Genomic DNA, 13,032 nt, shown 5'->3' with positions numbered 1-13,032 from the left:
TATATTCAAATCTGATACTTATTTAAGCACAAGTCATGCATGCGATGCGATGATGTGTGCTTTTTCTTCCCCCTTTCTAGGGAATAGAATAGAAACGTATTTTGTTTTGCATACTTTGGGTTTGGACGTAATTCCGTACATCATTGCGCGTCTATTATGTGACTAATCTAATTTATTTAATTACTTCCGGAAAGGTGTCATAGTTTAATTCAGAACCCTTTCTCTCACTTAAACAAATAATTAAAATTCTGAACGACTGCTTTTCTAAACGCTAATCATTGTTGTAAGCAAACAATTTTTTATTTATTTATTTTTAAGTTCATATAAATATAACATGCGAAGTATAGCTTTGACGTCTGTTGTCACTCGGAAGAGGAAAAACAGCAAATATAGTAAAGATAAGTGCAGTTGCAAGATATATATTTACATTTCTGAGTGGAAACAATATATTAATTTGTTTTTAGCAAAAAAGGAAACAATATTCAGCAGTGAACTGTTTTACATTTTAAAATTCATTAATTAAACTTTGAATAAAACTCTTTTGAGCAATAGACAAAAAAAGCAAACACTTACAATTAAATTAAACTTCTTAAAAACATCAATAAGGCTAGTTATTTCTTTGGCGTTTAAACTGTTAAAATCTTATATCATAAAATAAATTTCGTTAAAAAATTACAAATACAGTCGAAGCATTTATGACACGAATGCGTATTGTTGTTAGTACTTAAATTGCATGAAAATTGTGGAACGAAAATTAAAGCGGTTCATTTACTACATAACAAACTTCTTTTTATTTATGCTGCCTCTTCACAGAGTGGGTTAGTCAACCATCTCATCATTAAGTTTTGGTTTTTATTTTTATTTTACCTTAAATTTAACAAAATAAAGTTGTAAAATTTCGAAGAATAAATCCAAAAATTGAGGTCAAATTCAGAGGCAAAAAGGCTAATTTTTAGTTCACAGAGCTTCTCTCTCTCTCTCTCTCTCTCTCTCTCTCTCTCTCTCTCCTTCTTTTCTGAAACAAATGTAGAGAATCTATTCTTTAATTTCATCGCCACGGTAAGTCGATTTCTTCTTCAATCACTTCTCTTCAAGTTCCCGCTTGATTTTACTCGATTTTCCGTTTAATTCTCTGCTCAAAATTGAGACTAAAGAGAGAGAATCTCGGGATCTCTTCATTAGAAAGTGTTTGGAGAAAGAAAAAAGGAAAAGCCATTTCAACATTTTTTCCCCTTCATCTGGGCTTCCTAGTTCATATTTATATATTGAATTATATATATTATTTATCATAATTCTATAGCGCTGAATAGCGGAGTTTCTGGTTGGAATTTTTAGGTGGGTCTCTGAAATTTGTAATTTTTTTTATTTGTTATAAATAAAAGGATGGGTATTAATTTGGGGGTTCGACTTATCAGGGAGATGAGCAAAGAAATACCTCCCGAGCCTCTTGATTTCTTCATCTGGACTGTTGAGGTAAATAATTTACCATCCTTTTCTTATGCATTAAATATAAAGTTCGGATCTTGATTTCGTTTAATGGGTTTTCATTTGTTTATTTGATTTAATGTGTAGAAGCTAGGGAAATAGCTTCCTTCCTATCATCGGTTTATTATTTTATTTTAATTTGGTATTTATTGACACAGTTCAGTAGAAAATAAAGTATGAATATGATGATGATGGGTTTTCAGATTCCTTTTTTTTTTTTTTTTTTTTTTTTTTTTTTGCTTATCTACTCTGAAAATGAAATTAATTTAATAATTAAAAAGCTGTCACTCTCTGCACAAGAGAAGAGATTGAAAGGGTTTTGTGAAGAAAGAAAGGAATTGGATTGTTGTTATTAAGAGAATTGAATGGTTGATAAGAGTTATGTTGGATGTTTGTTTGACAGGATGTTGGGTTATGGTTGGAAGAGATAAATCTGGGTGGTTACCGGGCGGTATTCAAGGAGAACGGAGTGAACGGAGAGTATTTGGAAGGCATGTCCATGTTCACCACCGAACAGATTCTTCGCTTCATTCGACGCTGTCACATGAAATGGGGAGACTTTATCACCCTCTGCAAGGAACTTAGACGCATCAAAGGTGCTCTCTCTCTCTCCTGATAGTTTCTAAGGATAATAGCAATTACTCGATGACCCAATGAAGATGTTGTCAAACAAGGCCTAATATTTCCAAGGCCTTGTTTGGTAACGCTTTTGCTTTCTGTTTGTCGTTCTTGGTTTTGATGTCATTCTTGCAGAGAGCATACCCAGCCCATCTTGTTTCTTGTATTAAAAAAAAAATTGAGAAAATGTTACAAAACACGACTAAATATTCACCGAGAAGGAAGATAAACTTGATCTAGACCTTGCTTGGTAACGTTGTTTTTTTTTTTCTTCTGTTTGTTGTTCTTTTTAAGCAAAAATGAACGGTGGAAGTGCTTTCAAACGTCATAATCAGCCTTCATTTTGTTTTTGTAAGTGAAAAAAAAAGAAAATAAAAAGATGCGAAAATGTTATCAAACAAGACCAGATATTCACCGAGTTCCAAGGAAGAGAAACTCGTGATGTATGTCCCGGCTTTGACATTTTTGCAACGAGTTTTGAACCCGACTAGATTTTTACTAAAACAAGCTTTGTTTGTGCCATTAATGAGGTTTGAAAGTGGTGTTTTAGAAGGGTGTTTCGTGTATATTTTCAGTGGCGTGTTTAAAGGGCGAGCAAAAGGTGCGAAGGCCGTGGTGGGCCCCGGCTTGCCTCTCGGTAGTGTTCGTCAAGGCGGCGAAGCGTAACCGACAATCGCGGGTCGTTTCCTTGAATTTGGAACCCTAAGCAAAAGGATAAAAAGAAACAAAGATCTTCTTCATCTTATAAGCATGTATTTATAAATTTTACTCCTTTTTTTTTTTACTTAGAGAACAGAAAATAGGAAACAACTTTTTTTTTTTTTTTTTCTCTTTCTTTCTTTCTTGATTCTCCTCAAGGTATTTTGTTTTGTTCTTCTTTGGAGAACATTGATGTTTTTTGTATTTTCAAGCTCCTTGTTTATGCATTTATTATCTTGATGGTTTATGTTGTTCAGTGGCTGTGTTATATACCTGTAAAGGCATGAAGCAATCAAGCTCTCTCTCATTGCCAGTTTCCCTGAACCTGTTTGGTTATAACCTCAAATTTCTTCATAGGCATTTCCTTTTCTATTTTTTGTTTTGCTAAGATTTTCTAGGTCACATTGATGAAGCCACGTGTTTTACTTGTGGTAAGCCTATTCACCCACCTCAAAGCAAAAAAAAAAAATTGTTTTTGCGTCACTTTCACAAGTAACCAGGTGATGAAGTTTCTCCTTTAAAATAGAAAAACAGTACTATTTGGACACATACATTATTATTATTATTATTATTATTATAATAATATTATTATTATTATTAAAGAGGATGTCAACACACATGCACATGTATAGTAACCCTTGTAAGGTGTCAACATTAGAAACCACACCCACATTCAGTTTTGATAAGTTTTATGGTTAATTAGACAGTGCCACATGGTCAAGAGAGAGATGATTGGTTAAATATAAAGTGGATGTTGAGAGATTTATGTTTGTATCTCTCTCTCTCTCTCTCTCTCTCTCTCTCTCTCTCTCTCTCGCACAGAGAGATAAATTAGGACCTGTGCTTTATGGATTTAGCTGCGAGTACTTGGCTTTGGTGAATGAAAAGAAAAATGGTTCAATTCATTCATGCACTTCAAAACTTTTTATTTTTTCTTATTTTATTTATTATATTATTATTTGGAAACCGTTGGAGGGGTGGAGCATTTGTTTCCTCGCGGGACAGTGATTTTTATTTTTCATTCTTACATTTCTTTTAGTGCAACCCCAAGCATCAAATTATATTAGGTGCAAATTATAATAACAAAATATTTTAGCTTTAACAGGAAACACTTTTACCCAATTGGTGAGATTTAGACCCTCTCTTTCATAAAAGCCGTCTCAAGAGACATATGTAGGAGATTTTGTTATCCAAGTATAGGAAAAGGAAAAAAAAATGAGTAGTGATAAGATACTGATAGTACTTAATTCTATTTTTTTTTATTATAATTATTATCGAAAGTACTTAATCTATTGGTTTGGCGTCTTTATATTTTCCCTCTGGGCACGTAATGTAAGTTGTTGCCTTGGTGGTACTTAGGCTTTCAATGCGTCTTTAACCTGTGACGCATTGAATTTGTTGATCACAAAGTTGGAATTTTTTAAGTCGACCCTATTTCTTTGAGAGGAAAAAGAGAAGGGACATACGTCCTTTAGTGATTAAGAATGTGATAATGACTAAAGCATAAAAACGTCCGAGTCTTTCTAACCATCTCAAGAACAAGAGTGGTTAGTATAAGACTTGACTGACAAGTAAGCAATTTAAAAAGTTGGATTGGAACCGCAAAAAAAAAAACGACTCTTGAAAAACCAAGTAAAATAGATATTATCACATAGATATTTCTATAATATGGTTATACATAAATGGGTTTAAAGCATGAGTATTAGGGTAATCAATAATTGGGTTATAGAAAGCATCTAGCTGGAGGTTGATTCATGACGTATAGATTCCCACACAAACATGAAGACAATGAATACGTTTGAATGAGTAGGTTTAGCCAAATGAGTAAATAAAATCAAAGTGGTAGGTTCACTTTAGAAAGAGTCCAACAAAGATCTTTCAAAAAGTATAAAACTTTACCTACCAGTGTCGGCCAGAGAGTTTCAATCAAACAACTGTAAGAGATTTCTTCACAAATTTATCTATTCATGTGCACAAGAGGATTTGTACTTGAAAAGAATGATTATGCACTGTCTCAGACATCAAATGTCTCTCATGGTGTTTCAGATAGAATTTTAAAGAACCACCTAGGCCTGAATAGAGGAATGGATTTGATAAAAATCATAAAATCCCAAACATGTCAAAGACGAATCCAAAACAGCTCTGAAAGCAATGCCAAAAAAGAAGGGGCTTTTAAGCACTCACTGTGCTCAGTTCGAAGTCGTCAATAAGAAACAAACAAGAGGTTACACTATAGCAACACCATAATTTTATTTAGTTGTACCAAACGTTATTCTCATATTCAGTTCAATCGTGTTACAAGACTGTTCCAAGCTTGAACTGAAAATGTTTCATCTCGAATACGAAAGGCAAGAAAATGAATTATAAATCCCGGTAACAGCACACTCAGGAAATAAACAAATAAATAAAAAATTTACACCCGCTAAATTGAAAATACCAAACTCTTCATACTATTGTCAACCACAAATCATGCAACCTCACAAACTATCAATCCCCAAATGCCTCAAACTAAGGGAAAGCCGAGTGGGAAGATAAATTTATTGTAAACACATTCCACCACAAATCTCATAATCTCAAAATCATTAGGGACTGATTGTGCAAATAAGGGCAAGAACAATGCTTTAAGCCATACAATCAACACACAAGTTTTAGAAAGCACTAGTGGAGGAAGTACTACCTGGCTGCTGAGAAGCACTATTGGTCTTGCTAATGATTCCCTTCCCAAAGTACTCGGCGATGACGGAGAATCCGTTTTTAGAACTCTTGACTTGCTGGAAGAACCGGTCTTGGTCTTTCGAGTTCATTTCGAGGTTTCTTTTCATGTCTAGAACGGCTCTGTACTCGGGTGCGCATTCGGGGCATTCTTTTTCGTTGTCGCCGAGGCAGCGCTGATGGAAGGAATGCATACACATGAAGTGAACGGCGGGGAGGTCGAGGGTGAAAGTACATGCCGTGCACTTACTCAGCTGAAAGATTCTTGCGTTTGTCCTCAGATCTTGGATTTCTTTTCTCATGGTCGTTGTATCGTCCTACACCGATTCATGAACCAGTTTAGAAATCATATTATTTCTCTACCAGATGTAGTAGAAGATATATATATTTGTACAGATACCATGGATCTAATCTAGAAAGAAAAAACACCAGTTAACTTGGTACTAGCAGTTATTTATCCGATTAGCTTATAACTTGCGCTTATTTTTATTTAATTATTAGCATGAACGGGCTACTTACACGGGGCTAAGATAAAGAGCATTATAATCAAGCATAATCTAAAGATAGACGAGGGAAAAAAATCAGCCATACATATATGGTCCAATCAATTGAAATAAACGTTATTTATTTTCAACTTGGTTATGCCAGCTCAGAACCTTTCAAGCCCACTATAACATTTTGCTAGCTCCATAATTATTCACGTTTCATAGCAAGAATCAAGCATTTCATACTTATACAATTTGTGTTCTGGTAATTTTCCGACTTCTATTTCACTTCTATAAGTATGTTTCAGCACTGATTTCAATCTATTTGATTATGGCCACTGTTCGTCAACTGACCTTTAAAGGTTACCACAAAAACTGTCGAGTCCATCGCTAAATTTCGATAACTCCATAAATTATCCGCTTTCGTTGCAAGAATTGAGAATTTCATGCTCATAAAACTTGCATACTGATGATTTTCCAACTTCCAGTTCAGTTCTGTTAGTATGTTTCAAAAGTAATTACAAACTATTTGATTATGGCCTCTGTTCGTCTACTGACCTTTAATAGCACGCAGAAATAGCAACTAACACTATCCGGAGGAAGAAGGATATATTTGAGTAATACTAATAAATTAAAGAAACTACCACAAGAGATGAGCAACTAAAAACGGACCTGGTACTTTTCGATAGCTCGCCGGTCCTCATCAATCAACTTCGACTCTTGTTCAAGTTTCCGAGCAATGTAATCCTTAATGACTGAGATTGTCAGACACGGATTTTTGGACAGAGTTTGGAGAACGATGATGGGAGGCAAGATATCGTCCCTTTCTATGTAAGTTAGGACTTCCTTCACTTCTCTAGAGCAATCTTCTCCGAGTTCACCGAAATATTTCAGCAGGTCGGACCACAGAGATGGGTCTCCTCCCTTGCCTGAATCCCCAAGCCTCTTACAGCATGCAATCAGTCCTTCATGGTCATGGGTCTGCATATAACAAGCGATCACCTCTTTGTACAGTTTCATTTTCTCGTATAAATACAGAAGTCCTTCCTTGAACGAATTCATTTCACATAGAATTATCACGAGATCAACTTCGTAAAGAGGCTGTTCGAGATCCGATGGCCATGCAGTCTTCAACAATTGCAGCCCCTTCTTTTGTCTTTCTAATCTACCTTTATCCTTGTCATCAGAAGCTACTTTACCGTTGGACGCGGCTCTTACCCTAAGATTTGAGGCAACACCGTTGCTAGCTTGAGATATTGATGGGAAGTTCAAATCGTTGGACAAGTACAGCTCCAAGAGCGTGTTGTGAATTTCAACTTGTGCAGGAGAGTCTTTCACCTTGTCGGTGTACTTTTCGAGAAAGTCCATTAGGGACTCTGGGTGATGTATAAAAATGTTGAGAAAATCAACAGGGGATGGCAACATAGATAAGTAAGACAAATCTGAGGCACTTTCTTTGGCTGCTTCACTGTCCTCCGTGCAAAGCCGCATCAAAATCTCAATCGTCTCTCCCGGTTTGTGCTCTATTAGGATCTTACCGTACTCCTTAACCGTTACCCCTGCTTGACTCGCTTCAAGGCTTGAGATATAAAGCAAAGCCTCATCGTACCGGCAAAGGTCTTCGAGTAATATCTTCAAGTACAGCTCGTGCCTCCCAGCCTTCTTAGCAACATACATCGCATGCTCGTGGTAATTGGCAGCACGGCAGACCCGGATCGCTGTTTCCACATCAAACTTGTGCTCGTCTTCGCTTTTTATGAAGATGTTTAGCTTGTCAACGTCTTTCAATTTGGTGTAGCAGTTCAGAAGCAGCGTGGTGTGGTCCTTTGAAGCCAGCCCTTTCTCATGCAAGTTCTCCAAGTAATTTGTAAGGTTGTGTATTCTCTGAGCGTCTAGGAACTTCTGTATCACATAAGAAGGTTCGAGGTGACCAATGGTGTGGATATATTGAGCCATGGCCTCATCGTAATCCTGTTTGCTGTACAAGTGATCGCCGTACTTTCTTAGTACCTCAGCAGTTGCAGCAGCGTCAGCTTGTTGGCTCTGTACGAGGTTGATAGCCACAGTGTAGAGGTTCTTCTTAAAAAGCATGTCTAACTTGCTTTCCATGTCCTTTTCCCCAATGCAGAGAACAGACCTATCTTTCATTACGAGTACTATGTTTCCCCATTCGCAAAGCATGTGCGAAACTTCATTGACCACAATACTATGAGCAATTAACCGATTTTTGAGGTCATAAACATTGAATGTGTTCTTGCCATTTCTTTGATCTGCAATGACACACAAAAGGTATCCGCGGAACCATCCTAGGAATTTCTTCTCTCCTTCAAAAGCCCAACAAGGGCCACGACCATCGACTTCATAAAAGTATACAGCCTCGGGACGCCCAACTATCATCTCCTGATCATATATAAAAGAAACACAAAGTTAGTTCTCAATATTCTTATGAACATCCATAATGCAATAGTATAATAAGTGTTATGGAAAACTGATACGGGAGGAAAAAAAGAAGTCCCAACGGAATTTCATTTCTTTCACGAATATTGCTCTATAAGTCGCACTGTGTGGTAAATTTCCTTAAAATTATTATCATATGCAAAATTTGACTCCAGTTGGTTATAATGGAAATGGTTACTTTTTAAATTAGCTATGAAAATACCTGCCCTTTCCAACCACATTAAATGAAATGTTTGCTTTTACAACTTTCAAAACTCAAACTGATCATAGAGAATGCAAACTAAGCACACACACACACACACACACAAAAACGTAAACTAATCCAATTTGAACACTTTCCGGTGTCATACATAAAATTGATGTTTTGTAGTGGAGCTAGTCTTAAAGTAAGATGAGTGAAAGGTATCCAAAAGAAAAACATACCAAACGATCACTCATCGCAACACTATTGACGACAGATCCGATCTGGTCCAGGGTTTGCCGCTTCGGGGGTTGACTTTGCAAGCTAAACAAACTAACTGAACCCGGGGTCACAGCAAATAGCTGAAGGGCTTGGCCATCAACTCTAAACCCCAAACCCGTGATGGAGGATTGGGTCTTATCAGAAGAATTTTCCACCTCGAGCTTGAAACGGGTGATACGCTCCCTAGCAATGTCGCCTTTGATACAATAAATGCAACCATTGTCTAAGCCGATAGCGATTAACAATATCGGAGGGGATTCTTCCAGGACTAAAAATGAAGTTATCTGCAAACCATATACGGCGGTAATTAAACTCAAATTCTTTGTCGTATAAGAAAACAAGAATGAAGAGTAGACTTTTACAAATTTGACTACCTTTGCTTCGGGGAAATGGTTGGTGAATATGCGCAAGGTTCCAATACAATCAGGACTGACTGCGCTTGAGCCCTCGGGTTGCATTCTATCAAGGTCGAACACTTTGAGACAAAGAGCGCATTGCTGCGGTGGTATTTGTTCATCTTCTCCGATCGTAACCAGAAAGTTCCTTTGCTGAATTAACAAACAGAAGACGAGAATTAAATCAAACCAGTATTGAGTTTAACAATATCACAGACAGTTCTTTAACGACACAGATACAAATGAACTACTTTTTAGAGAATGACTACAAGAGTGGGAGAAAAACGAGCTTGAAAAACAAAATCATTTTTCATCAACAAAACATACACTAAGCCCTCATTCACATGATTTTTTTTTATAACCGTGGTGTCCGGGTTAGACCCGATCGAAATCCACGAGGCCCTGATATTATTGACCCCAGTGGCCCCAATTGTTGCGTTCTCGAAAAATCCAACCACTAGACCAAACCCTTGGGGTCAGCCCTCATTAACATGATAAACAATAGACTTAAAAATAACAATCTCTAGAAACCACCGAATCTCTCGTCTGATCAACATTACAGAGTAACTCCTGAACAAACATCATCGGAGCACCAGTATCGAGAAAACGACTAAAAAAAAGGGACACAGTCGAGCTTAAAAATTCCTCCTTTATCAGCAGAACAGACGTCAGTCCTCATGAACACGAGAATGATGGACTTACGAAGAACGATCTTCGAAAACCACCGAATATCACATTTGATCGTCATTACAGACAAACCATAATACCTAAATATTCCAAAATCAGAAGATCAGACATTAGGCCCTTATTAACACGAGAAACAATAGAATTACGAAGAACGAGCTTCATGAACCACCGAATCTCTCATCTTATCAACATCACAGAGCTAACTATTTATGATAACTCCATAAGATACATAATCCGAGCGCAGAAAACTCAACACACTCATTCCAAAACCTATAAAAGCACAGTATCGTCGATACGATTTCACGAAGCGAAACGAGTTGTGATTTCCTCAAGGAACCAAAGCAGAAATGGTAGACGAACCTTGAGGTGCTGAAGGAAGAGTACGGAGGAGGAGTGGGCGGGGAAGGAGTAGTTGAAGTTGAGGCCTCTGTCGAGGAGAGAGACGACGCCATCGCCGGACCCGACGGCGAGCTTCCCTCTGCCGCTGGAGCAGCAGGTGATCGTCCCCTCCACTTCATCGGGGATCATGCTTTTTCCCGACGGTTTCTCCTCGAAGAACTCGAACTTCCTCCATTGGTACATCGCCGATGGGATATTTCTGGTTAGTTCCGAACGCAAATAAAAAAACAAAATCGATGAAGGAAAGAAAAAAACGAAAGCGATGATCAGATCGGACCCTCTCCCTCTGTTCGGGTTCGGGTCGGGCCGGGTCGGTTGGGTAATCAGTATTAGTGGAATGGGTTTTGTTCCTAAATGTATCCATGTTTTTCCTACTCTACCCTCTTTTTTTGTTTTGTTCTTTTCTAAAATTGAATATACTTTTGTTTTAATATAAAAAAAAAAATAGGAGAAATACCTTAGAACTCGGAAGCCATGTCTACCAGATTCAAATACCATTATCGATTTCGTACTGTGACTCAAATTTTGCTGAGTTATTATGAGATACTATTGGTTTATCGATGTATCTAATGAAAGTAAGAGTAAATTGTACCGATGAATTTATCGTTATCGGTGTGATTCACTGACAATACCAAACTTATCGATAGAGTATCCAGTGAACAAATAAATAATTTATAATATAGTTAATATATATACGTGTGTTTTTAAATGTATGTTCATAACTTCATATAAATAAATTTACAAAATAAAGTACTCATATGCTTCTATTAAATATATATGTTCAATTAAAATTATAATGAATAATATAGTGTTTTTACTTTTTAGTTTAGTGTAATGTAATTGTAAAAAAAAAAAGTGTATAATATAGTGTACTTTCACTCTGAAAGCGTGTGTACTTCAATTAAACAAAAATTATGTGTATTATACAATACAATGTACAATATAAAACATTATTATTATTAAAAGATTCATTGGAAATTTGAAAGCTGTGTATTGGAAATATAAAGAGAAATTGCATTAAGTGGGCTTAGTAATTGATTAAATATCAAGATTAGACCCAAACTTAATAAAATATCCAAAAATAGACTTTTGTATCCAAAGCGGACAAAAATACCCCTTAAACATAAATTTGAAAAATTTCCCTCTCTCTTTCTCTGTCTCACTCGACATCTCTCTCTCTCAACAAAAAAATTATGTACGAGTCGGTACGATTCAATACGACCTTATACGACGTGATACAATCTTGTACGAGTGAATACGATGGCGTACGATGGACAAGCTTTGAACTCCGACGGCGGTGGAGCTCAGAAATGCCGAGCTCTCAAAACGAAGAAAAAGGTAAGTTTTTCAACTAATTTGTTGTTAAATCTCATCGGAAATTGATTGATCCTGGTACTTGGGAACCTGTGAATGAACTTATAATCATGGAATCGATTATCTGATTTGTGTTGATTTGGGGTGATTTGGGTCGGATTTAGAAAGTTAGGGTTTGAAATTGGGTCTGGAATACGATGAGAGTTAAGCATTGTACGATGTCATACGATGTCGTACGATATTGTACGATGGCTTTTAAAAATTTGTCGTACGATATTGTACGATGCCATACAATGTCCTACGATGCTGTACAATAAGTTTAAATTTTTTTGTCATACGATGCTATACGATGTTGTACGATGCCATACGGATTGTTTATGATTCTGACCTAATTTTTTTTTTTTTTAGGACAATTTGAACTACATCTACAAGCCTTTCCCGGGTTGTATCACGTATGGTGGGACCGGTATCTTGAAGATAATAAGAAAGAGATTTGAAGAGCTCAAGATAAAAGATCAAGTAGTTGGGACTCCGTTCGAGCAGTTTTTTACTGAGGCTATCTCAGAGATAGGGATGAGATTTGGGGCAAGCCACGGTATTCGAGTGTCCAGGATGCATTCGTGGTCCAGCAACGTGGTCATAATGGGCAAAGACATCAAGGCCGTCCTTCATAAAAAAATGGTAACTTCTTTTATGTTAACATTTATAAAAGTTATGTTAAATTATTTTGGAATATTAATAATTATTTTTGGTTTTGTAGGTGGGCGTTCTTCAGATGTTGAGACCAATGACACCAGAGAAAGAATTTTTCACTCTCCTCGAGACGTAGACGAGCAAATGTCTGTATCCGATAGACGTCAAGGGAGAAGATGCGACAGAGCCGCGCAATAACGATGAAGAAATAGATCGAATTGCGACTGCCGCGGAGGAGGCCGATGTTCTCGTCGAAGACTCCGATGACGAACACGTGTCAGACACTCCACGTGTTTGTTGTGCCAGTCCGGTTGCTCGTCCTTCGCCTTTTCCTCATGTCGATTTCGCCGAGTATCCCGCTCCCGAAGCAGCCCCTCGGCCCGCAGCGGCCCCTCGGTCCGAAGTTCCCGAGCCATTCCTAATAACGCGAGAAATGTGGGAAGAACTACGGCAATCGCAGGGGATGGTCTTACACGCTCTGAACACGAACGGGCGTAGAATCGAGCGAATAAGATGAGACCAGCTATAAAATTTAATTTAAGTTTGAAGTTAAGTTTAATTTAAGTTTTGAGTTAAGTTTAAATTTAATTTAAGTTTTAAGTTAGATTTTAAAATTTAATTTAAG

General features: G+C 37.1%; 2 protein-coding genes across 4 annotated transcripts; one reads left to right on the top strand and one right to left on the bottom strand.

Annotated features, from left to right (window-relative positions):
- Positions 1 to 913: 913 nt before the first annotated feature.
- On the top strand, positions 914 to 3,174 carry LOC149407704 (Sterile alpha motif (SAM) domain-containing protein). 3 transcript variants are annotated; one of them, XM_089615056.1, is made up of 4 exons: positions 914 to 1,059; positions 1,416 to 1,473; positions 1,889 to 2,081; positions 2,679 to 3,174. In XM_089615056.1, the coding sequence occupies exons 2-4, from the start codon at positions 1,420 to 1,422 to the stop codon at positions 2,807 to 2,809; spliced, it is 378 nt and encodes a 125-aa protein (XP_089471182.1). In that variant the 5' UTR covers positions 914 to 1,059; positions 1,416 to 1,419; the 3' UTR covers positions 2,810 to 3,174. The 3 variants fall into 3 exon arrangements, with proteins under 3 accessions (XP_089471182.1, XP_089471174.1, XP_089471190.1); XM_089615048.1 differs by having other exon boundaries at positions 938 to 1,059; positions 1,383 to 1,473; XM_089615064.1 differs by lacking the exon at positions 914 to 1,059 and adding an exon at positions 1,076 to 1,335.
- A 1,853-nt stretch (positions 3,175 to 5,027) lies between these two features.
- On the bottom strand, positions 5,028 to 10,630 carry VPS11 (vacuolar protein sorting 11). The gene is made up of 5 exons (XM_089615037.1): positions 10,362 to 10,630; positions 9,294 to 9,467; positions 8,880 to 9,203; positions 6,672 to 8,399; positions 5,028 to 5,831 (listed from the first exon to the last, which is right to left on the bottom strand). The coding sequence occupies exons 1-5, from the start codon at positions 10,581 to 10,583 to the stop codon at positions 5,451 to 5,453; spliced, it is 2,829 nt and encodes a 942-aa protein (XP_089471163.1). The 5' UTR covers positions 10,584 to 10,630; the 3' UTR covers positions 5,028 to 5,450.
- Positions 10,631 to 13,032: the final 2,402 nt, after the last annotated feature.

The sequence above is a fragment of the Urtica dioica genome, chromosome 1 (genome assembly GCF_054948205.1).
Source record: "Urtica dioica subsp. dioica isolate 48M chromosome 1, U.dioica_male_clone48M_v1_H2, whole genome shotgun sequence".
Lineage (NCBI taxonomy): Eukaryota > Viridiplantae > Streptophyta > Magnoliopsida > Rosales > Urticaceae > Urtica > Urtica dioica.
Note: the sequence above shows the minus strand (reverse complement) of the source record. Positions and strands in the feature narration are given on the sequence as shown.

What these genes read in the sequence shown, in the direction of transcription:
- LOC149407704 (XM_089615048.1), top strand. Translation starts at nt 1,384, where the DNA reads ATGGGTATTAATTTGGGGGTTCGACTTATCAGGGAGATGAGCAAAGAA. An exon ending in TCTTCATCTGGACTGTTGAG is followed by an intron (nt 1,474 to 1,888) that starts GTAAATAATTTA and finishes TTTGTTTGACAG; the next exon opens with GATGTTGGGTTATGGTTGGA. An exon ending in GGAACTTAGACGCATCAAAG is followed by an intron (nt 2,082 to 2,678) that starts GTGCTCTCTCTC and finishes GTATATTTTCAG; the next exon opens with TGGCGTGTTTAAAGGGCGAG.
- VPS11 (XM_089615037.1), bottom strand. Translation starts at nt 10,583, where the DNA reads ATGTACCAATGGAGGAAGTTCGAGTTCTTCGAGGAGAAACCGTCGGGA. An exon ending in ACCATTTCCCCGAAGCAAAG is followed by an intron (nt 9,204 to 9,293) that starts GTAGTCAAATTT and finishes TATGGTTTGCAG; the next exon opens with ATAACTTCATTTTTAGTCCT. An exon ending in GAGCTATCGAAAAGTACCAG is followed by an intron (nt 5,832 to 6,671) that starts GTCCGTTTTTAG and finishes GAATCGGTGTAG; the next exon opens with GACGATACAACGACCATGAG.